The sequence below is a fragment of the Nyctereutes procyonoides genome, unplaced genomic scaffold (assembly GCF_905146905.1).
Source record: "Nyctereutes procyonoides isolate TBG_1078 unplaced genomic scaffold, NYPRO_anot_genome, whole genome shotgun sequence".
NCBI classification, from domain to species: domain Eukaryota; kingdom Metazoa; phylum Chordata; class Mammalia; order Carnivora; family Canidae; genus Nyctereutes; species Nyctereutes procyonoides.
In genome coordinates, this window is record NW_026575126.1 from 54312105 (window position 1) to 54336983 (window position 24879).

The window sequence follows — 24879 nt, forward strand, 5'->3', positions numbered from 1 at the left end:
GGCAGGAGCCTAGATACAACAGGTGGAATCCGGAGGAAAAGGGACTTCCTCATTGGACAGTCCGGGTCGGGAGAATCCAAAGGGGCGGGGGTGGGGATAATGATAGGCTGTCCTACACGTAGTCGGAGCAAGATCACAGAGTGGATATCCGAGCAAGGACGAGGATCCAAAAAGTGGGAACATAAGTAATCTGAGTATTTACTTTAAAAACTTTGCGTCGGCCTATACTGCGTCTCGGAGGAATTGGACTGGCCCGGAGGTTGGGCCAGGGAGCAGTAGAGCGCGGGCGGCATAGAGAGTCCTCTTCACGTCGAAGGCGTGGGATAGGGCGCGCGGGGGAAACTGGGAAACTCCTGTCCTCGGCCACCATCTTGCTTTCCTTCAAGCCGGCGGGTCCTGTGGAGCAGAGCAAACTTGAGCCATGAAGCTGCTGAGGAGAGCCGGGTCCCTCTCGGTGAGCACAGCCGGCGGGCATGGGGAAAGGTTGGGGGAGCAGTTTGTCAGCAAGGTGATACGGACCGGAGGTGCCTGTTGTAGAGTTCCGGGGCCTGAGGCTCCCGCCTGCCCTTCAGCCGAACTCTGCGGGCCAAGGGGTCTGCAAGCTGGGGAGGGTCGGGCGCTCGAGGCCCATCTCGTGCTACGAGCAGAAGAGACCGAACGCCGGAAAACCTGAAGGGAAAAGTGAAAGGGCTTGAGAACGGAAGTGAAGCGACTCGGTGGAGAGACCGCTGAAGGTCACTGCTGCACTTGGGTGCCCGAGGAGGAAGCCGCGAGTCCTCGGGGTCAGGCGGCCGGCGTCGAGCTAGCCCTCCACCGTTACCCTTCAGCTCTGGCCTCTGCTCTTAGTGTATTACCGAGTGTCAGTCTCCCCAACGGCTAGGTGGGCTTATGAGCGAAATCCTAAGGAAGAAATGAGCTAATGCCTGTGTGAGCTTATGCATAAGTTGTACACCTTGTTATGGTGCCCGAACGGGATAACGTATCTTTCTTGATGCCCTATTAGAGACTTCTAGAAGGGGCTCTTAGTCTGTCCTCGGGAGCTGCTTAAGACTCCTTCTCCAAGGCCAAGCCAAACATAGCTGTCATTGGGGGGAAACTCAAATGTCAGTTTGCTACCGGTGTGGAGCGCTGCTTATCCGGAGTGAAAGTGAGAAACACTTTTAAAAAATCTCAGCTGGGTCAGTTTTGCCCCCAGGGGATAGTTAGCAATATCTGCTTGCTTTTTTTTTTTTTTCTTCAAGATTTTATTTATTTATTCATGAGAGAGAGAGAGGCAGAGACACAAGCAGAGGGAGAAGCAGGCTGCATGCAGGGAGACTGATGTGGGACTCGATCCCGGGTCTCCAAGACCAGGCCGTGGGCTGAAGGCAGGTGCCAAACCGCTGAGCCACCCGGGCTGCCCCTTACATTTTGGTTGTAACAACCTGTGGAGGAGCGCAGCTGGTATCTAGAGTCCAGAGGTACTGTTAAATAGTCTACGTACACAAGCGCGTCCATCCCTCCCACACGCACACAACCAAAACGTTAACCTAGCCCAAAATGCTGATAGCATCTGCCTTAGTAGGTGACCAGTAACCTAGACGGAGGTGCAGAAGAACAGGGAATGGAGTTTCCCTGTGCCTAACGTTTAAATACATATACACTGTAGATTATACAAATGGTTGTAATTTAAACTATAATATAGCCTAAATTACACATCCGGGCACACCTAGACAAACCAATGATTAACAATGCTGAGAGCAGCCCAGTTAGACTGACAAAAGACCCCCAAAATACCCATTCCATCCATCCCCACTTTGCAGTAGATTAAAAAAGTCCAAGGTAACAGTTGGAGAGGACCAATGAAAACAAATAGCAGTAAACTTGAAAGCATTAGAACAAATTTATACATATTTTGCTATTAGAGTTATCTAGTGATTGTATAACAATTATGGGAGTAATTCTTTGCATCTGATTTGAATGGGACAAATTATAGGCAGTACATAATCAAAGTGTCACTATTTCTTGAGGTGAAAGCCCTAAATCTCCCTTGGTAGTGGAACTATAGACTATTATTCATATTTGAACAGCTATGCTCACGTATCTTAAACTTTACTTTTAGAAAATCAAAAGGCAAATCACAAGTAGGGTTAATTATACCACACCCAGGAGATGAAATTGATGGTAAAAAAAAAAAAAAGCTAATTGTAATTTATTGTTAAAAAGTACTAATAACAAGTGAAAACTAGGAACCAACTTAGCACAGCACTGATGTTGAGTATATAACGAAATGTCCTCCAGGACATCACAGAGTAGGGGCATTGCAGCCCCTGATATTAGGGAATCCTCAGGAAACTCCAGCATGTTCACTTGATTTTGGGAAAACATCTCTGCTTAATAACTTCATGAACCTTACGATGAATTCTGTAGCATTGTGTATCATTACCAAAAGCCAATAAAGTTGCACATCTTGGATCCATTATCCAGAATTTAAGAGGACCTTTTTTACCTTTCCAGTGGCTGCATATAATGAACTGAGAATCTAGTGTAGCTGCAGCTATGGTTAATTCAGGATGACGTAAATTTGTATTAGTCAAAGAAGTAAAATCCTTGGTTGTGTGGTCTTACCGTAGCACCCAAGAGAATCAAGATACTTTGGAAGATATTGGGGGCTTGGAGGAAGTTTCCTTGGTATACTATGTCTTTTTTAAAGGTACTGAATGATGAAGGCATTTCACTTGAAAAGTAGACTAAAATGAGACTCTGGGCAGATAAGGGAAACAGTAAAGCTAAAATCTATGAAAGGGAATGGCAGTCCCAAACTTTTTCAAAAAAATTCCAAAGCGCTAGAGCCAGAAAGAACCACCTGAACCTTTAATTAGATAGTTAAAAGGGAAAGGGGCACCTGGGGATGGCTCAGTCAGGGTCAGCGAGTCAGGGTCATGATCCCAGGTTACTGGGATCGAGGTGGTCCGCTCAACAGGGGTCAGCTTCTCCCTCTGCCTGCTGCTCCCCCTGCTTATGCTCTCTCTTCCTCTCTTTCTGTCAAATAAATAAAATCTTTTAAAAGGTGGAGGGAGGGAGAAAATATAGTAGTTTTTTACACTTTTAAAAAGTAAATACCGGATTAGATATACCTTTAGCCTCTACAAATCACAAATAGAGATTTAAAAGTGGTTAGGAAATAATAAGCTAAATCCTCCCATGAAGATATTTTATCACTGAATACCTTCTGCTGCTTGGGCACACCAGAATACAAGACATTTGAGAGAAATGTATGTAACCTGTTTTTTCTGTGTTTAGAGATTTTATTCCCTGAAAGTTGCTCCCAAAGTGAAAGCCACAGCTGCCCCTGCAGGAGTGCCTTTACATCCTCAGGACCTTGAGGTTAGTCCCACTGAGTTACTCACTGGAACCCATATACAGGTTAGCATCTTTGGAAATATAAAAGCATTGATCACATCTCACTTTATTTTAAATACAGTTTACCAAATTACCAAATGGCTTAGTGATTGCTTCTCTGGAAAACTATGCTCCTGCATCAAGAATTGGTTTGTTTATTAAAGCAGGCAGTAGATATGAGGACTCCAACCACTTAGGAACCTCTCATTTGCTTCGTCTTGCATCCAGTTTGGTAAGCATCTTTACTACCTCACTCTGTTCAGGAATGCTATGGTATCTTGGTCCTATGGAAAAGAGAAACTATTGTGTGCTTCTTGGCAAACTTCACTTTATAATTCTTAAAGCTGAAAAAAGGATCCACTGTTAAGGTAAAGTTCTTTTTGAATCTAATCATAATTAGACATTAAATTGTGATATAGCGTGATGTTTGCAAACTTGGCATTAAAAAATTACTGAAAGTACAGTTGTTCCTTTTTTTTCTAGACCACAAAAGGAGCTTCATCTTTCAAGATAACCCGTGGAATTGAAGCAGTTGGTGGTAAATTAAGGTTTGTTTAAAATAAGTAACAGGAAATAAATAGTGAAAACACTAGAAAGTATTCAATCATAAGGGATTTTTTTCTCTATTATCAAGGCATGAAGGATTTGTTAAACAGACACAAGCAGGAGAAGGCTAATGAATTTTACCACATCAAAATTAAAACATCTTTATGCCTTAAAGTGAAAATTCAAGTAACTGGTAGTAAATGTTTGCAACATAACAGAAAGAGGAAAAATAAAGAACTATATGTTAAGAGAAGACAAGTAAATAGAAAATGGATAGACAAAGGATGGAAACAGGCTCTTCCCAGAAGAGGAAGCCAGAAACACTGATATTTACCTGTAATCACAGTCTGATGCCATAACCTATCAGATTTATATACTGTGTTGGTGGTGCTAATGAAGAGGGAGACTGTCTTCTACAATTAGTGGAATAAATTGATAAAACTACTTAGAAAAGAATTAAGGAAAATCTAGTAATATTGAAAAGGAGCATATCTTACAACTTCTGTTTTTAATCCACCTGTACAAAGATACCATTTTTTTTTTTTTTTAAAGACTGGAAACAATCTAGATGCTATCTTCAGGGAAATGGGATAAATAAAGTATGATCTAGTGATATGACAAGACTAGTAGTACACAGCAGTTAAGGGATAAGCTAGATCATTCCAATGAAATGTTTTGTGGAACAATGAGATCTTTTTAAGGCAGGAGGCATTTATTACTTTTTTTATTACTTTTTTTTTTAAACAATACACAGTGCTTATTACAATTGGTTGTTTCTAGAGTGGGAAGATGGGATTGAGGTTAGCAGGAGAAGGGTACAAAGAGATCTTCAGCTTTAATTGCCATTTTTTTTTAAGTTGTGGTAAAATATACTTTAAATTTACTGCTTTAAATATACAGGTCTTTGGTGTGAAGTGACTTTAAGAAACTCTACTACCATCCATCTCCAGAATGTTATGTTCCCCAACTGAAACTCTCTAGCTACTAAACAGTAACTCCTGGGGCACCTGGGTGGCTCAGTCAGTTACGTATCCACCTTAAGCTCAGGTCATGATCTCAGGGTCCTGGGATCAAGCCCCCACATTGGGCTCTCTGCTCAGCAAGGAGCCTGCTTCTCCTTCTCCCTCTGCTGCTCCCCCTGCTTATGTTCTCTCTGTCAAAATGAGTAAGTAAAATCTTTATAAATAATAAGCAGTAAATTCCCACTCTCTTCCCACAACCTCCTACAATGACCATTCTATGTTCTATGATGTTGACTTCTCTAGGTTCCTCCTGAAAGTGGAATCACAGTGTTTGTTCTTCCAAGACTGACTTATTTCACTTAGCAGAATGTCTTCAAGGTGCATCCATGTATAACATGTCAAGATTTCCTTCCCTGAAAATATTTTCTTAAATATTTTATATTTTAGCTGATGAATATGTGTATTTTTATACCTCAAAATAATTTTTTCCAAAGGAATTGGTTGATGTAGCAAAGATGTAAGGGGAGCTTATTCTTCTGATTTAGATAAATCACTGTAATTTATTTCTGACGCAGTGTGACTTCAACCAGGGAAAATATGGCCTACACTGTGGAATGCCTGCGGGATGATGTGTAAGTACCTGCATGTGTTGAGGACATCTGCTTTTAAAGAAACACTTAGCCGCTCAGTTCTTGTCTCTTTTTAATGTGGCACTTTATGACCTCTGATTTTGGTTTTAGGCTCTTAGTCACAAACTGTAGAACATTGTGCTTACCATAAGTCCAAAACTTAATATATGAGAACATTACACTTACAGAGCATGGACGTTGGTTTTAAATTTTTGGCTCAAAACTCTCATCTTGATATCTTCTGTAGTGATATTCTAATGGAGTTCCTGCTCAATGTCACCACATCACCAGAATTTCGTCGTTGGGAAGTGGCTGCCCTTCAGTCTCAGCTAAGGATTGACAAAGCTGTGGCTTTTCAGAACCCACAGGCTCGTAAGTACATTTTCTGATCCTGCTTCAGTTCTAAGATATTGGGTTTTAGAGAAGGTCAATTTGTGGAGGAAAGAAATTGCTATTGAATTTTTTCTCTGCTTGGGTTTAAAAATGCCTTTTCCAAAAATTTGTCTAATATCTTAACCTATCTTTTCGTGTGTTTCTGAACGTTGATATTCTTGATTATTTTTCATCTTTGATATATGTATAGAACCCCTGTTTTGAAGAATACAGTGTTTCCACGGGGAACCTTCTTCTCCCTCTGCCTATGTCTCTGCTTCTCTCTCTGTGTCTCTCATGAATAAATTAATAAAATCTTTGAAAAAGAAAAAGAAGAATACAGTGTTTTTTTCAATAGTTTGTTTATGGCAAATCCTGCAACAGTTCAGGGCTGCTGCTACTGCTGCTATTATTATTTAGCCACTTACCTTTACTGGATCTTTCCAAAGCAAACAATTTAACTTTTTAAAAAATAAGGACTTTCTGGTATTCATATGATCTTGACAAGTATAATCACCAAAACAAACTAGTAAATAAGTACCACTGATTCTTGCAAGTCCTACAACTTCTGGCAGGAGCAGAAGTGTGCAGGTGGGCCACTCGGGTCGAAACAGGTGACTGACTGCCAGGGCCTAGCATGGGATGGGATTTGCTCAAGTGTCTGCAACAAATGAGAGCTTGATTTAGGTTAGCTAATCTATTTCACAGTGATACCCTGTTTTACAAAGGAGTATGATCTTTCTTAAAATTGCAGAAAAAATGACTTATATGTCAACAGTGGCTTCTTCCCTGCTGTTAGCAGTGAGGGTCCAGCCCTCATCCTTTCTGCCTGCACAGTTACTACTGTCTCCTGGCTGGTGTCTGCCACGTCTGCCTCTTTAGTCCATCTACCACATCCCATTGCAGCAATCCTTCTGACATGAATATCCTTTCAAGGCTTCTTCTTATCCTTCATGTAACCTATATGTTCGCTTTCACAGTCTGGCCCTGGCCTACCTTTCTTGCCTCTTGCTCTGCCTTGTTCCCTTCTAGCTGCAGTTCCCTTTGAATCCATTGTTGTGCTTTATGCTACTGTCTGTTTTCTCTGCCTGAAATGCCCCTCTCTCATCATTCCCCTAGTAAACACCTACTCATTCTGTAAAGACTCATGCCCAGATTTTACTTCTTCTACTCCTTTCCAATCCCCACTGCTTTTCCCTTGCATCCCTGATGCTCTTTTGATCTGCTGGCATCACACCCATAATGCTTTATTTCAGTGTTCCCTCTAGGCATTTTGAGGGCAGGCATTTTGTCTCCCTCATTTCTCTATTTCCAGCACCTAGCAGGGCCTCGGCATGGGAGATTACCCAGTTAGTGAGTAAATAAAGGGACATACCCCAGTCAAAGGCATGACTGAAGTAGGAAGGCAGGGACAGGGACAGTGCAGCAGTGAGGACAAATCGACTTAACACTGGCACTGGCATGTATCTTAACCTGACAACTCATTACTTAGCCTAGAAGTAACATTCAGGTAAATGACTTATCCAAGGTCACATGGCACGTCAGGCAGGGCTACAACTAGAGTCAGACTTGCTGAAACCCAAGCCATTATACTTTCTAGTGATAGGCGAGCCCTGGTGTGTAGAAGCTGCTGTCAAGTAATATCCTATTTTTCTCAGCACATTCGTCTGCCAGAGTTTTAAATTTCAAGCCCTCTTAACACTTGAATGCCATAAGGTGACCAAAATTGTATAGACTAGTTGCTTTCTAGGTTCTAAAAACGTTTTTCTTATTTGAATTATGTTCCTACAAACGCTTCTTTACTTATTTTACAGATGTCCTTGAAAATTTGCATGCTGCAGCTTACCGAAATGCCTTGGCTAATTCCCTGTATTGTCCTGACTACAGGATTGGAAAAGTGACACCAGATGAGGTACTGATAAAACACATTACATTTTCAAATGTGCTTATTTTCACATGAAATTGAACATCCATCTGCCATTTCAGGTTTATTTGTTAACATTTCTTTTTATCTTCAAATTTTAAAGACTCACCTGCTGGCTTTATTATTTTTATCAGCTTGGCTTTTTTTTTTTTCCCTAAGATTTATTTATTTATTTATGATAGACGTAGAGAGAGGAGAGAGAGAGACAGAGAGAGAAGCAGGCTCCATGCCGGGAGCCCAACGCGGGACTCGATCCCGGGACTCCAGGATTGCGCCCTGGGCCAAAGGCAGGCGCCAAACCGCTGAGCCACCCAGGGATCCCCTCAGCTTGGCTTTTTAAATAAAATTTTATCTGAACAATTTTCACAGCTTTTATCATAAAAGGGACATGTTCATTTCAGGAAATCCAGCAAATAAAAATAAAAACAAGCAAAAAAGGAAAACCTCTCACATACCTAAAGGCACTGAATGTGAATGCCTTTTTCAGGACCTTTTTCTGTGTGTATTTATCTTATTTAAACAGTATTTAAATGTTAAATTTCATAATCTTGTGACCAGAAGTCTTCCTGTAACTCCTCTGAATATGCAGTTAGGAATAAACCCACATCACCTCCCATCCATCATCAGCCTGCTTGGTAGCTCATTTGCCTCATCCAGCACATTGGCCTTACTTTGCTGCCAGGACAGATTTGTCACATGTCACAGCTGTATATATAATGTAAAACTTCACTTCCAGAATGTGAAACCTGCAAATGTAGATACGTGTATATAATCTTAATTTTCTACTCCTATGAACTTGGAAAAATTTTTTTATCAAAAGACATTAAAAGAAAAATTGGGAACTGTCAATATTTGCAAAGTATATACGGCTCGAAAATTATGTTTTATTCTCATTTCATTTCTGGTTAGCCACTAGAGAAAACTGAACTGTAAATCTTCTCTCTTTACTCTTATTTCCCGGTTGGAAAACTATACACTTATCAATCAACAGTTTAATGCCTACCATTCATATGACACGTTTTTGTTTTTAAGATTTGTTTATTTTTTAATTTTTCTTAAGATTTTATCTATCCACTTGAGAGAGTGCGCACATGAGTGCTTACGAGCTGAGGGGGGGAAGGGGCAGAGGCAGAGGAAGAAACAGACTCCCTGCTGAGTAGGGAGCCTGATGTGGGACTTGATCCCAGGACCCTAAGACCATGACCCAAGCCTAAGGCAGATGCTTAACTGACTAAGCCACCTAGGCACCCAATATTTTATTATTTATTTGACAAAGAGTACACACATGAGAGAGAACACAAGCAGGGGAGGAGTAGAGAGAGAGGGAGAACCAGACTTCCCACTGAGCAGGGAGCCTGATATGGGACTTGATCCCAGGGCCCCAGGATCATGACTTAAGCTAAAGGCAGACCTTAACCGAGCCACCCAGGCACCCCATATAGCACTTTTAAAAATTTATAACTGGAAAGAGTGTACATGCAAAACTTTTATCCACAGGGATATCTACTGTAGCATGTTTATAATTGTGAAAAATTAGACACAAGTTAAATATCCAAATTTAGAGGACTAGTTAAGCAACTTATTAAGTATCTATGAAATGGAATGGAATGCTATACAGCCATTCAAAAATATTGGTATGGGAAAATTCCATAGCATATTGTCAAGTTAGAAAATGGAATTTATCATCACTTCTTGGCCTTTTGGCTAAGATCAAGTGTAGAAAATGGAATTTATGAATAGGATATACCATAGGACCTCAATTTTTTAAAAATAAGGTGTGTGTGGGGGGGTGTTAATGTGTGCACGCACATGCAAATACCAAGATGTTAACCATGGTTATTTCAAAGTAATTAGCATACTTAAATATGTCCTTAGTCTAAAGGAAGTTCTAAAGAAATTGGTGCTAAAATACCTTGAGCGATGGTGGCATTCAGTAAAAAAAAGAAAAATATGATTCCAAGGTGACTCCCAAGATGTAGGCACCATTCACTCTAGGGCACAGATTCTGGTAACTTGATACCGTCACATTACCTTAGCCTAAGGGATTCTCAACATTATGACCCATTTCCAAGGAACCTTTTTTAGCCAATTTTTTCTATTCTTGACTCACAGTGAATTTTTAATATCAGATACACGGCCTATCTAGGTTTACGTATGTACATTTACTATGTGTTTGTGTTTTATATTTAAAGGAATAAAATGGTTTTTTGCTCCTGAGAGCCAGTTTTCACTCCCTTGGAAGCAACAGTGTTCCTATTGAGAACAGGTTTTAGCTCTACTGTATGTAGAATGTTAATGGTACTCTCTTACTATCTGTATAAAGAAAGAAATCTGATGCACATCTGCTAAAATCACATTATAATAAAAATGATAAACTTAGCCTCATTTTTTTCAAGTTTAAACCAGTGTGTGCTCTAATGTTTTTTAAATTCCTTCTTTTCAGTGCAGCTTTATTTAGGTAAAATTAATGTACCATACAATTCACCTACTTAAAATGTACAATTCAGGGGCGCCCAGGTGGCTCATTTGGTTATGAGTCTGACTCTTGGTTTTGGCTCAGATCATGGTGTGAGGGTTGTGAAATCAAGAGTCCCGTGTCAGCTCCACACTGGGCATGGAGTCTGCTTGAGATTCTTTCTCCCTCGGCCCCTTCCCCCACTCATGCCCATGCATGTGCTCTCTTGATCTCTCTCTAAAATAAATAAAGCCTTAAAAAATAAAGTGCACAATTCGGTAGTTTTCACTATATTCACAGCCATGTAACCATTACCACATTAAGTTCTAGTTCTTTTAAGCAATAGTTTAAAAAAAAGCAGTGTAATTCAACACCAGGTAGTCAGTAGTTCACTATAGCAACATTTAAGCCTGCGTATTTATTTTCTTTTGACCTGCAGTTTTAATTTTTTACAGCTTTTTGTATTTAGACCAATATAACCTCACAAATGTTCTTAACTTCCTCAGTTGCATTATTATGTTCAGAACCATTTCACAAGTGCAAGAATGGCTTTGATTGGACTTGGTAAGTTGGGAATTGCTTCATGTCCTTTTCTTTCTTTAAGAGTAGTCTTTTAATCTGTAATTACATGAGCACAGGATTAAACCAAATTTGATAACTCAGTCCTCTGTTTATGTTAGATAGGGACTGTATGATAGGATTCTAATGGGTAGGTTCTTTTTAGTAAAAGCAGCATCCAACATTTAACTGTAAGTTTACAGCTTTTATCATAAAAGGGATATGTTCATTTCAGAAAATCCAGAAAACAAAAACAAGCAAAAAATGGCTTTGAGTTCATTACAGTATTTGAAAAATCTATGACAAAGGGCAAATTTCTCTAAGCAAAGTGCTTTTACAAGTTTTCTGTTTATGTTTTAAAGAAGTATAACTTAATTGAAAATAGACAAGAGGCATGAACAGACAAATCATGGGGAAAATGTGTGTGTAGCCAATTGTTGTAAAAGATAGCCTTGCTAATAGTGAAATTGGCAAAAATTAAAAGATCGATGCTGCCCAGTATTAACGAGGATATGGAGAAATTAAGCACTCAAAAATTGTCAGTAGGAGTATAAACTGGTACATTCTTGGACGTCTATTTAAGTATATTAAAGTTTTAAATATTGATATTTTTAGACCCAGCAATTTTACTTTTAAGCATTTTTCATACAAAGCAGTTGGTCAAGTTTACAAAACAGTTGCACAAAGGTATTATTTACACTGTTGTTTTTTGGTTCATTCATTTTGTAAATAATGGCTTAATTGAGGTATTAATTCAAATACCATAAAATCCACCTTTTTAAAGTATACAGTTCCTTGAGCTTTATTATATTTAGTTAGAGTGCTGTAACTATTACCACTATCTAATTTCAGAACATTTTCATCATACCCCCCCGCCCCCAATAAAAACTCTGCCTTCACTGTAGTCACTCCTTACTCCACCTCCTCCTTGCCTCTGGTGACCACTGACCTGCTTATTGTCTCTGTACAGTTGGCTTGTCTGGATAGTTAATGTAAATGGAGTCCTACAGTGTATGGCCTTTTATAGCTGACTTTTTAAAGATTTCTTTTTTATTCATTAGAGAGAGTGCATAAGCAGGGCAAGAGGCAGAGGGAGAGAGAGAAGCAAACTTCCCATGGAGCAGGAAGCCCAACTCGGGACTCAATTCCAGGACTGTGAGATCATGACCTGAGCCAAAGGCAGACCGTTAACCATATAAGCCACCCAGGCACCCTATAGCCGACTTCTTTCACTTAACATAATGTTTCCAAGTACATCCATACTGTAGCAAGTACCAATGTTCCTTGGCAAAGTACCCTTTCCTGGCAAAAATAGTCCATTATCACCTTTTGTTCATCAGTTTGTCACTTGGGCATTTGAGTTGTTTTCACCTTTTGGCTATTGTAAATATAAACATTGATGTATAAGTTTTAGGTAAAACGCCTGTTTTTAATTCTTTGGGGTATATTATTAGAAGTAAAATTGCCAGGATCTATGGTAACTGTTAACCATTTGTGGAACTGCCAGACTGTTTCCAAGGCAGTTGAACCATTTTGAACCCCACTGACAATGCACAAGAGTTCCATTATCTCCACTTCTTTACCAGTACTTACTTTTATCAGTCTTTTTGATGACATCCTAGTGTCTATGAAGCAGTATCTCCTTGTGGTTTTGATTTGCACCTCCCTAATAACTAATACCATTGAACATCTTCACTTTTTGGGCATTTGTATATCTTCTTTGAAGAAATGTCTATTCAAGTCCTTTGCCTATTTTTGAATTGGGTTGTCCTTATTTTTGAGTTCTAAGAGTTTTTTTATATATATCTTGGATTTTAAATCTTTATCAGTTATATCATATATCAATATCAATATATATTGATAATATAATAATTATATATATCAATATATGTTTATTTATATATATATAAATAAATTTATTTATATATATAAATAAATTTATTTATATATATAAATATATACCTACATACATGTGTGTGTGTATGGAATATTATTACTCAGCCATTAAAAAAAATGAAATTTTGTTGGCAACAGCGTGAATGGAACTAGAGGGCATTATGCTAATGAAATAAGTCAGAGAAAGACAAATATTATGATTTCATTAATAGGTGGAATTTAAGAAACAAAACAGATGAACATAGGGGAAGGGAAGGAAAATTAAAATAAGATGAGATCAGAGGGAGACAAACCATTAGAGACTCTTAACTATAGGAAACAGGTTCGCTGGAGGGGAAGTAGGGAGAGGGGATGAGGTTACTGGATAATGGACATTAAGGAGGGCACGTGGTATAATGAGCACTGGGTGGTATATGCAACTGATGAATCACTAAACTCTACCTCTGAAACTAATACACTATGTCAATTAATTGATTTTAAATATTAAAAAAGTGTTCTTTGATGCACAGTGCAATACTGTTTTAATAGTCAATGATTGGAAACATGCTAATGTCCATCTAGAAGGGATTGATTAAATAAATGATAGTACATCCATATTAAGGAATTCTTTATAGCCATTAAATGTTTTGCTGTAGACCACTCACTCAGATATAAATTACCAAAAACAAGTTAGAAGCGATATGAATAGAATAACACCATTTTAAAAGGAAAAGAAAATGAGGAGTACATATGTAGAAAAAAGTGTTAGATGAATATGTATTAGTAAACTGTAAGTGGACTCTTTGGGAGAGTAGCATTGTGGGGGGGGGGGTTCTTGTTTTCTTTACTATTTCTGTAATAACTTGAATTGTATAATCACATATTTATAAAACCTATATGTTATAATTGTATTTTAAAAACTATGGTTCTGGCTTGGTTTTGTTTCTATTGAAATAGGTGTGGGTCACCCTGTTCTAAAGCAAGTTGCGGAACAGTTTCTCAACATGAGGGGCGGGCTTGGTTTACCTGGTGCAAAGGCCAGATACCGTGGAGGTAAGCATTTTGTTCTGTTAGAGCTGATTTATCAGAAGGACGTTCCCCTTCAGAATAGCATAATGGAGTGGGATAGGCCTGATTACTTACCACCAAACAGACTCAGTGTAGAAGGGAAAGATTAGATTGTTTGGGTGTTGTGTATTAAATATGTTTCATGTGTGTGTTATGGGGAGAACAGGATGGCATGCTGAGAGCACCAGGCCACAGAAAATCTTAATCTTAGTGGGTTAATACTTCGTCATAGCGAATATGAAAGAATAAAACAAGTGATGACAAAGCCCCTTTAATTTTTACTCTCTCCTTATGTGGTACCAGGTGAAATCCGAGAGCAGAATGGAGACAGTCTTGTTCATGCGGCTCTTGTAGCAGAAGGTGCTGCCATAGGAAGTACAGAAGCAAATGCATTTAGTGTTCTGCAGTATGTCCTTGGTGCTGGACCACACGTCAAGAGGGGCAGCAATCCCACCAGTTCCCTATACCAGGCTGTTGCCAAGGGAGTTCACCAGCCATTTGATGTGAGTCTGAGTAGTCAACATCTCTCCTTTTTGTTTTTAAAGGCTTACTGTGTATGATGTAGTCCTGTTACTCTGCTCTTAAAATCTAAGGTAAGAACAAAGAAAATCTTTGTAAAATTGAAGAGATAGGGTCTAATAGAAAACTTCCTCTCTTTTCAATTATTCTAATATAGAAAGAAGGAAATGCTTAAAAATTAGAAACTTCATACTTCAGTTCCCTTTAGAACAAAATTTTAGATATTAAATATTTTCCTAGGTTGTAATTAGTCTATTTTCTAAGTTTTCTTCTGTTGTCTTGTGTTCTTGTGGCTGCTTCTTGAATTGTTTTTTTTTTTAAGATTTTATTTGTTTATTCATGAGAGAGAGAGAGACAGAGACACAGGCAGAGGGAGAAACAGGCTCCATGTGGGGAACCTGATGCAGGACTCGATCCCAGGACCTCAGGATCATGACCTGAGCCAAAGGCAGATACTCAACCACTGAGCCTTCCAGGCACCCCTACTTCATGACTTTCATTGCTCTTCATGTTTTCCCACCAGATGTATATCATACACGAAAAACTGTTTACAGACTCATCCCTCTCCCAGTTTGAGATTAAAAAAGAAATTGTAACAAAAAGCCATGTTACTCTAGAACACACTTTTTATGACAGAAAAACTTTCAAAATAATGACATTCAAATCAAGAGAATGTAAAATGTCAGCAAACAGTTACTAATTTAATGAATGACCATTGTTTGGCCAATGTAATACCTCACATGGCCTTCAATGATAAGCCTTTAAAGGGCAACAAATATACTAAATTACAGGATTTAATATTGTTCACGATTTTACAACAGTACATGGCACAAGTAGGTAGCCTTTGACCATTGGACACTTGAGTAGAATTAAAATCACCTCACTTTTCATTCCTCTGTTTAATATTGTCAACACAAGATGAACAGACCTTTTAGAATCTCTGAAGGTAAGAAAGTTTTATTGGAGCACAAGTCAGGACACCTGCCCAGGAAACATGTTCTTCACAGGGAAGAAAGTGCTCTGTAGAATGAACAGTTTCTACAGAATCATATACTTTTTATATCTCGTAAAACCTTAAAAGATCATAGAATAGCATCTGGGCAGGAATCATGAGTTTTACTATAAAGAAGTGCAGGGGTTATGAGCACTGATCAGTATCTTAAGGACAACATAGTTTCCTTTAGGCTACTCATTCACAAAGCAGATATACAGTGATATGTGGCAGGCCATAAATCAGGCTTTTGGTTTGAGGAAAGTTTATTATATATATGGTCATGTTGACTTAGAAATCTAAAATGGTTCTCCTGTATATCAGGCCTTGAGAGAGTTTTTCTCTCTTACATAATAGTTTTCAAACTTTTTTCTTTTTCTAAGTAGAGGAACCTTTTTTAACCCATACAGTTTCCCAACTGCAATGCTGAGCATAAAAATTTTCACTTTTAAATAAATTTTTAATGTTTACTTAACATCAAAAGCCTTGGAACCTTCTGTACAGAACCATGGAGTTCCCTCCTGGAGCACAGTTTGAAAACCATTACCTCAAATTAGTCCTACATTAAATTTAGCTGCTGCTTTTTAAATTCCCTCTACCTTTTCTCTCTCCTGGTTCATGGTATGCTCTGTTCTCTTCATGCTAGTCTTCACCATTGAATATTAATGATGCTTCTGGGTTGATGGAGTTTAATCCCAGTGATGTAATTTAACAGAAATTCCTACTTTAGCATTTGGCCAGAAATTTGAGGTATGAACAAGAGAGTCTCAAAATGGTAATTAAACTTCAAAACATTAAAGAACATTTCTTCTTGTGCTCTATATGGGCTGAGCTAGTGGTTCTCAAATTTTAACATGCATAAGAATCACCTAGAATTATTTTTGAAATGTGGCTTTTCCAGTTTGCATCTATAGGCATCTGAGTGAGTAAATCTGTTAGAGGAATTTGAAAGTCTGTATTTTTAATAACAGATCAGGTGATCTTTATGTAAATCATCCTCATAAACACTGGGAAACATGATACTAAGGATTTGTGATCACCTTCCAGAGCTTAACACTCTGCTCAGACTGCAGGCAGCAGTACCCCTGCTATCCAGAGACCTGTGACTGCCTTGGATACCTGAATAACATCCACTAAGCAGACATTTCCCCCCAACCCTTTAACTTTGTGTAGAAGTGTACATGAACTGGTTAAAAAAAAAAAGTCACCAGCAGTAGCAGAGGGAAGAAAGCAGGTTTGTTTAATGCCAAAGCCCACAATCTGTACCATTCAGCCATAATAATTATCACAAAGTAATATTTACATTAACCTTTAATCATCAAAGGTTAGAAAATACTCAGAAAGTGAAGCAAGCAATCTGTTTAATATTTATTTTTATTTTTATTTTTTTGTTTAATAAATATTTAAATGAAAAAAGTTAAAACCATTATAGTTTCAAAAGAAGTAACCTGGGGACCCCTGGGTGGCTCAGCGGTTGAGCGTCTGCCTTCAGCTTAGGATGTGATTGATCCTGGAGTCCAGGGATTGAGTCCTACATCAGACAACCTGCATGGAGTCTGCTTCTCCCTCTGCCTGTGTTCTGCCTCTCTCTCTCTCTCTGTCTCTGTCTCTCATGAATAAATAAAATCTTTAAAACAAAAGTAACCTGTATATGAAACACTTCAGTCTGACATAGCTGGTTATGTGAAATACTAGTTTCTCTTGCTTATACTCTGAAGGCCCCAAATTTTCGTCTCTTTGGAAAATTGTGTCCTTTTACCTGATAAAGTGACATGCAGTAAAATTTCATTATATTTCAGGTTTCTGCTTTTAACGCTAGTTACTCTGATTCCGGCCTCTTTGGGATTTACACTATCTCACAGGCTGCTGCAGCTGGAGATGTAAGTTGCAAACTCACTATCTCTCAAAAGTGTCTTTCCTCCATTAACATTTTTCTAGTAAAAATAGGGAGTGTTTGAAAGCCATGACTTACTGGAGCTCTGTATATAGTGGATCTCATTAGAGTGTGTCTGCTGTGCAGGGAACTTACAAATGTATACTTCTGCTTTCAGGGAAAAGGGAGGAAGTGTCTCCTTGGTATTTTGGTTCTGTTTTGACAGGTGGCATTGAGTTGTTTCTGGGAGATCTCATTGAGAACTCAGGTGACATCAAGGCCAGAGTTGTCAGTACAGAAATTGTGCTGAAGTCAGGATAGTGTGTGAAAGATTGTAGGAGAAGAAAACCAAAGCTCCAGTTCTGGGGCGTGCCACCAAGTGACTAAGGAAAATGGACCAAAAAACAGAAAGAAAAAGAAGAGAAACTGAAATTTTTGGAGGCCAGAAAAGAGAGAACAGTTAACACCATTTTGACCCAATCTGGTTTAATGTCCATTTAGTTACCACAGAGAGCCCCAATAGTTAATAATAAACCAGGACATCATTGGTAATAGAGTTTTTACCAGAGTGTTTAGAAGTGTTAAGGAATGAATGAGAAGAAAGAAATGTGAGGTTGGCATAGGCAAGTGGAACTCAGACTTACTGGATGGTAGTTTTAGGAGAGCTTACACTGAGAGAGTAAGTTGGGAGAGAATTCATACCTAACGGAAAGAAAGATGGGAGCAGGTGTAGTAGCTAGGAAATTTTAAATGGATCAGGTCTGAAAAAGTGCAAACAGGTGGGATACAGAGTATACAAGTGGACATTGTAGCCTTGGACACAAACGCTGATGTTTGGGAGATGTTGGAAAGATGCAAAAGTACTCCCAGTGAGGAGGCTAAGTCAGATCTTGAGAGTAAGAGAAGGCAGGAGAGTGTAAAGAAAATAATGGGATTTGGGACAAGTGAATGGCTGGATACACAGAGTGGGGATCGACAGACATGTAAATGTCTCCTGGTGAGAGAGGTGAGAGACCACAAATTTGTACTGCAGTTACTTATTACACATATTGTCATGTATTATAGTCATTTCATAGTTTTTCTTCAGTGGTATTCCCAATGGAGAAATGGAGGAGACAGGTTGTAGGTTTTTTTTGTTTGTTTGTTTGTTTGTTTTTAGGTTGTAGGGTTAATCCAAGATTGGAAGCATGCAAAGTGGGCAGGTCAGAAGCATGGGCATATGGAAAAGGAGTGGGGCACACTGAAGGAGTGAATCTTGGATCTTGGCCAGATAGAGAAGCCAAAGGGCCTGATAAAAAGTGGACACACCAAGGAATTAAAGATCATGATGAGGTGGAAGAACAAGGACAGTGTGATTAAAGACTTAGGCCAGGGGTCTTGGAATTGATGATTTCACAGGGAGGGCAAACTTAGGTTATATCCAGGTCGGGTGTGGCTATGGAAATGGGTAGCTAAAATGTACTGGAAATGGAGGTCCTAGAATTTAAGTGATTAGGGGTAGGTCAGTGAACCAGGATGGCGCCAAAGTTGGGTTGGAGAAAATTATTGAATGGATTTATGAATTTATTCAACAAATATTTGCCAAATGCCCACCCACATTACTGAACTTGCTTCCTCCTTGACTCTGGCATCCCAGACATGGACAAGCTTTACAAATCGGCCATGTATGAATTACTACCTTCTTAGTGAATAGTAAGGGATAGCAGTATTAATTGTATGATGAAAGTCTGGGGAAATTCTAAAAAGTGTTTATTCTTTAAGGGCAATTATGAATTTCTGTGTTTGCTTTTCCTAAACCATCTTGGCATTCTCTGCCACTTTTCTAAAAAGCTTGGCTACTTAGATACTATAAATTTGTACAAACAGCTGCTTTATGGATCACTGGAAGAATAAAGAACACATAGTGGCAAGAATTCCAAGTGCTGTTTCTATGGAACTAACCTTCCACCTTGTGTTTTTGCCTCAGTAGAGAAGCGTTTGATTGCTTCAGGAAGACTGGCACTGATCAAAAATGACCAGCTTTCTTTTATCTGTCCTAGGTTATCAAGGCTGCCTATAATCAAGTAAAAACAGTTGCTCAAGGAAACCTTTCCAGTGTAGATGTCCAGGTTGCCAAGTATGTTTCAGTATTAACTGTTTTTTGTGTTTCACCTATTTGAAAGTTTTTTTTTTCTAAGATTTTATTTATTCAAGAGAGAACAAGCAGTGGCGAGGGGCAGAGGGAGAGAGAGAGAAGCAGACTCCTTCCTGAGTTGGGGCTCTATCCCAGGACCTTGAGATCATGACCTGAGCCAAAAGCAGACACTTGACTGAGCCACCCAGGTCCCCTTGAAAGTTGTATTTTTTGTTGTAACATACACACAAAAGCATTGAAAGATACAGAAGAGTATTTAAAAGGGAAACACACCCATATCCTATACCTCCTAGAGATATAACTTTCAACATTTTGCTTATTTTCTTGACCATTTTATGCTTTCTAAACATAATTGTTACTATTATTATATATACTTATATCCTATAAGTATATAAGCATGTTTCTGGTAGAAATTTGAAATTTGGAAATAAGTCAAAAACGATCTTTCATTCCTTACCAATGATTCCTCTTTTTTTTAACATCATAATGTTTCCATTTATTCAGATTACTAAAAATGTGTTATAAACAATATCAATAGGTGTATCAAAATATACTTGTTGGACATCTCCTACTATAAAAGATATTTTTGGCTTTAAAACATTTTTGTATTTCATATCACATTCTTGGTATATATTCCCAACTGGGTCAAGAATTATAAATATTATAATGAAAGTCTGTTCAAATATATGTGTGTGTGTGTATAATATTTTTATTTTTGTATTTCAAAGTCCCAACATAAAAAGGTTGTACCAGTTTATAATCACGCCACCAGTATATGAGAGTACCCGTTGTGCCATAACCATTGGCAATTTTTTTTTTTATCTCTCTACTGATTTGATAGACCCAAAAAAGATACAGTAGTCCTCCCTTATCCATGGTTTCGCTTTCCACAGTTACCTGCAATCAACCATGGTCTGAAAGCAGGTGATCCTCCTCCTGACTTATTGTCAGAAGGTCACTAGTAGCTGAACACTATGTCACAGCACATCTATGTCCCTCATCTCACTTCATCTCATCACATAGGCATTTGGTCATCTCATATCATCACAAGAAGAAAGGTGAGTACAGGACAATAAGATATTTTTAAATGAGAGAGATAGACCATATTCACATAACTTTTATTATATTGTTAAAATTGTTCTGTTTTATTAATAGTTCTTGTTAATCTTCCCCTGTGCCTAAGTTAAATATAGGTATGTAGGAGAAACATAGTACATATAGGGCTTGGTACTAAGCATGGCTTCACGCATCCACTGTGGGTCTTGGAAGGTATTCACTATGGATAAAGGATGATCACTGTGTCTGATTAAAAGATTGAAATATCTGTCTCCTATTTGATGATTTTTAAATTCCCACTATGGGAATTCCAGCAACTGGGAGTGCTGGCAAAACCTCACTCGGTTAGTTCGGGGAGTTTCTCTAACAAAAGAGGCATACTTTGGACCAAGCTTGCCTTTTCTTTTTTTTTTTTTTTTTTTTTTTTTTTATGATAGTCACACACACAGAGAGAGAGAGAGAGGCAGAGACACAGGCAGATGGAGAAGCAGGCTCCATGCACTGGGAGCCCGACATGGGATTTGATCCCGGGTCTCCAGGATCGCGCCCTGGGCCAAAGGCAGGCGCTAAACCGCTGCGCCACCCAGGGATCCCAAGCTTGCCTTTTCATAGGTCAGTTTAAAACACTTAAACTTGACTTCAGCCATTTAGGACAGTTCAAAATGTGAATCATGAAACTCAGACTATCTTCATGATCCCCTTTAGTATTGTCCACAAAGGAAGTATGACAGAGCAGATTACTGCCCAGGAGGGTCATTGGTCATTTCTGTTCCCATTAGCATTATTACTTCTGTTAGACTGAACACACTAAAAAATTGCATTTCTTAAATAAGCACAGTAGTTTATTAAATATTATGTACATGGGACCAAGGTTGGTTAATAGGATGCTGTTCTTCATGATTGCACCAGAAACAAAACACAATGAGAATAAATTGAAACCCTAGATTTACTTAAAAATTGGTTTCAATTCTAATTTATTTAAGAAAATGTATTTCCTTAAGCGTAGCTTAGTGTAGTTTTTATAAGGTATGGCAACATGTAGAAAATGGAATTTCAGCTACTAATATCAAGATATGTTTCTTTTCTGCCGTTTTGATGGGGTTGATACTTTTTCTTGTAAGGTTCTTATGAGTCTTCCTATAGGAAAGGAAAGAAAGTAAGGTGTCCTTGCTGAAGGAACAAACTGATAATCTCTTGGTAAAGTTTATGGTAGGTAAAGAAATATTTTAAGTTTCTATTTAAACTCAGTTAACATACAGTGTTATGTTAGTTTCAGGTGTACAGTATAGTGATTCAACACCTCCATAGGTCATCCTGTGCTCATCACAGCAGGTGCACTCCTTAATCCCCATCACCTGTTTCACCCCTTAGTCCCCATCACCTGTTTCACCCCCCACCCACCGCCCCTCTGGTGATCAGATTGTCACCTAGAGTGAAGAGGTAAAATCTTTGGGGCCCCTGGGGGTGCTTAGTCTGTTAAGCGTCCAACTCTTGGTTTCACCTCAGGTCATGATCTCAGTGTCGTGAGATCAAACCCTGCATTGGACTCCTCACTGGGCGTGGGGCCTACTGGAGATTCTCTCCTCCCTCTGCCCTGCGCCCTCTCTTGGGTAGAAAAAAAAAGAGGTAAAGTCTTATTTTAATTAAGCTGACAATGTGGTAAAACTGCTGCATTAAATTGTTCTTATGTGTAAATGGAAGTCTTGCTACAGAGTTCCAGACGAGGGTAGTTTATTAAGTTACTTGAGTGCCTTTCTGAACACCAGTTTCTTTCTGAGAGAATTATGAATTGGATTTTTATTTCAAATTCATGCTTTGTGCTCATATTTAAGCAGCAAAGACCATAAGACCTCTACTGTCCTTCCCCACTTGCCTTCTCAATCACGCCCCATCCTCACTGAGACAAATCTCAGTGTAGCAGTGGGTCTCGGGGGATGCAGGTAGATTGAGAATCAGCACACAATATTAATAATATTCTACAAGTGGACAGTGCCTTAAGACCCCACATAGATATTCTGCTTAATAGAAATGCCTAAAATCATCACCAGAAAAGTATTAGGAGGCAAGAGTTTACTTCATTAATCAAAACTTCACATTAAAATAGTCTTTAAAGAAATAAAAATTAAATAAAAGTCTTTAAGTTCTAGTGTAAAATCAAAAGGCAGTCTGTTGGGTTTCCAGTATAATCTTATATTGACAGCTTTCTAAATAATCAAATAATAACATAATTGATGAACTGAAGACACAGAAGGGAGGGCTTTAGGCCTGGAAGATTTCAAAGCTATTAATTTGTGTATTTATGAAAACATCTTTGAGTTTGAGAACATATTTTATTTGGTTTGAGAACATACTTTAAAATTTCCTTGCTCTTATAAAACTGGCTTTTGCCTTAGTTATATACCTTTTACTGAACAGGAACAAGCTGAAAGCTGCCTACCTAATGTCAGTGGAGTCTTCTGAGGGGTTCCTGGATGAAGTTGGGTCCCAGGCGCTGGTTGCTGGGTCGTACACGCCGCCAGCCACGGTCCTTCAGCAGATTGATTCCGTAGCTGACGCTGATATCGTAAATGTAAGCAAATGAAAACTTATGATTTAACACCAAATAATTTGACCTTAATGATCCAATTTTGGAAAGAATGCATAAGCTCCTTTGGGCCATATATGTCACTGTCCTACTGTTTGGTGCCTCTCTGCCTGGCTCAAAGGCGGGATGGCTCATTACCGTCACTTCCATAGATGGCTTCCTTGTCAACTCAAGATGTGTGTCTTCCTCATTCAACTAAAAGTACCAGAGTAAACCATTTAAAATTCTTAGAGGTCAGGAAGAGTTGAATATTGGCCATTTCATGTGATTCAACCTAATAGTTGAATTTGGCGTTTTTTTCTCCTTCCCAAGAAATAAACTTTATTATGCCAGTCCTGCACCATCCAGCATCTCAAGATTTCCATTTGTCTTCTCAACCAAAGACATTCTCCTGCTATTGCTGTATTTTTTTTCACATATATGAGATTGAGTTGTTTTGAGGGCAAGGACTACGTCTTATACCTTTTTGTATTCTTTACGGTGCCTAACAAATACGTAAACTACAGAATAAATCCAAAATCAGTGGGTTTTCCCAGTTTCTTCCTATATTAAAAATGTCGACTCCTTTGGCGTTGTTAGAGGTCTCAGCCATCTTCTCACGAACAGCTCTACCTTATGTAGGGGCAGCGGGGTTAGAAAAAAGAAACAAGTTATTTTAAGGTAGCAACCTTGACTTGATTTCCCTTGGCCCCTAAGTTCATCATTTTCATATTCTTCCAAATGGTTCTCTTCCTCTTGTATATGATCATCATGTGAGTCCCAGCCCCGGCTGCCACTACCCCACCGTCTCCCCATGAAAAAACTGAGATAATGTGGGAGCTGCTACTTGGGGCAGTACATCCAACCAAAACAACCAGCCCCTGTACTTGAAATAGTGGCATAAAGAACACAGTAACTTTTATGTTAACGGTGTATTTTTATTGACTCAAGACTATTTGCCATGGTAATACAGAAACAGGAAAGTACTGCCCGGCCTGAGGCCCAACTCTGCCCTATTTTGCAACATCAGTGAGATTTTCCCTTTCCCCTTTTTAATATCTCTCCTCATATCTGGAGCACCACACTTTCTCAGTCACACATAGGAGGGAACATTCAAAGGAACAGCTGAGCTTTGTTTTCTTACAATGTCACAAATTAGAATAATGCACTGACCCTCACAAGAGCTTAGTCCAGAATTGCTAGTTCAGGATGCCCTGCCCATACACTCTTGAAATAACAGAAAAATAAGTTTTTGTCTACTAGATAATACATCCTCTTATCTCCATTCATTTTTCTTTCTTTTTTTTTTTTTTTTTTTTTTTTTAAAGGCTGCAAAGAAGTTTGTTTCTGGCCGGAAGTCCATGGCAGCAAGCGGAAATTTGGGCCATACACCTTTTGTTGATGAGTTGTAATACTGAAACACATCTTTCAGGGAAGAGCTGAATGTTTTCTCAACCCAGAGCAGAAAACACATGAAAGTCAAAAATCTCTAATATAACGTTTATCTTTTTTTTCCCAATGAGATGAAATGTCTTAGAACATGAATACAGGTTTTTGTTCCCAGCTGACTTAAAGTCAATAAAACATTCTGTTTAAATGTTTTTCTTGCATCTTTGCAATTGGCTAATAAAGTATTTATTATACGCTGAGATCTTTGTCTTAGATGCTGTAACAGAGAACAGGAGTATAACAATAGAGCCCAGAAATATCAGAAACTATTAAAATCAAGATAATTATTGATGGCTTTTAAAGATAAGCCATCAATAATTATCCTTTTAAAATCTATCCTTTTGGATCAGAACTATTAAGTAGTCTGGGTTTTACCCCCTTTCTGTCTTTTTCGCAATAGAGTTATTTCTGAAGAATATAAATTCCCTATTAATCATATTCTGTATTTCCACTGCCTTATTTTATGTCAGTTTTATCTTCACTGTGTGACAGAGTTTTGTCTTTCTCCTTATCTTCTCCCTCTC

General features: G+C 38.6%; 1 protein-coding gene and 1 pseudogene across 1 annotated transcript; both read left to right on the forward strand.

Annotated features, from left to right (window-relative positions):
* The first annotated feature begins 205 nt into the window (after positions 1-205).
* LOC129519488 (cytochrome b-c1 complex subunit 2, mitochondrial) lies at positions 206-24555 on the forward strand. The gene is made up of 14 exons (XM_055340020.1): positions 206-454; positions 3283-3366; positions 3464-3613; positions 3865-3929; positions 5465-5521; positions 5766-5890; positions 7705-7802; positions 10776-10833; positions 13660-13755; positions 14074-14273; positions 17080-17160; positions 19193-19269; positions 22759-22912; positions 24235-24555. Exons 1-14 carry the CDS (start codon positions 422-424, stop codon positions 24316-24318), a joined length of 1362 nt encoding a protein of 453 aa, XP_055195995.1. The 5' UTR covers positions 206-421; the 3' UTR covers positions 24319-24555.
* LOC129520364 (U2 spliceosomal RNA) lies at positions 9499-9678 on the forward strand (annotated as a pseudogene).
* Positions 24556-24879: the final 324 nt, after the last annotated feature.

Excerpts from the sequence above, each read along its gene's own strand:
- LOC129519488 (XM_055340020.1), top strand. The coding sequence starts at position 422 with ATGAAGCTGCTGAGGAGAGCCGGGTCCCTCTCG. Across the intron at positions 7,803-10,775 it reads GAAAAGTGACACCAGATGAG|TTGCATTATTATGTTCAGAA; the intron begins GTACTGATAAAA and ends TAACTTCCTCAG. Across the intron at positions 22,913-24,234 it reads CTGACGCTGATATCGTAAAT|GCTGCAAAGAAGTTTGTTTC; the intron begins GTAAGCAAATGA and ends TTTTTTTTAAAG.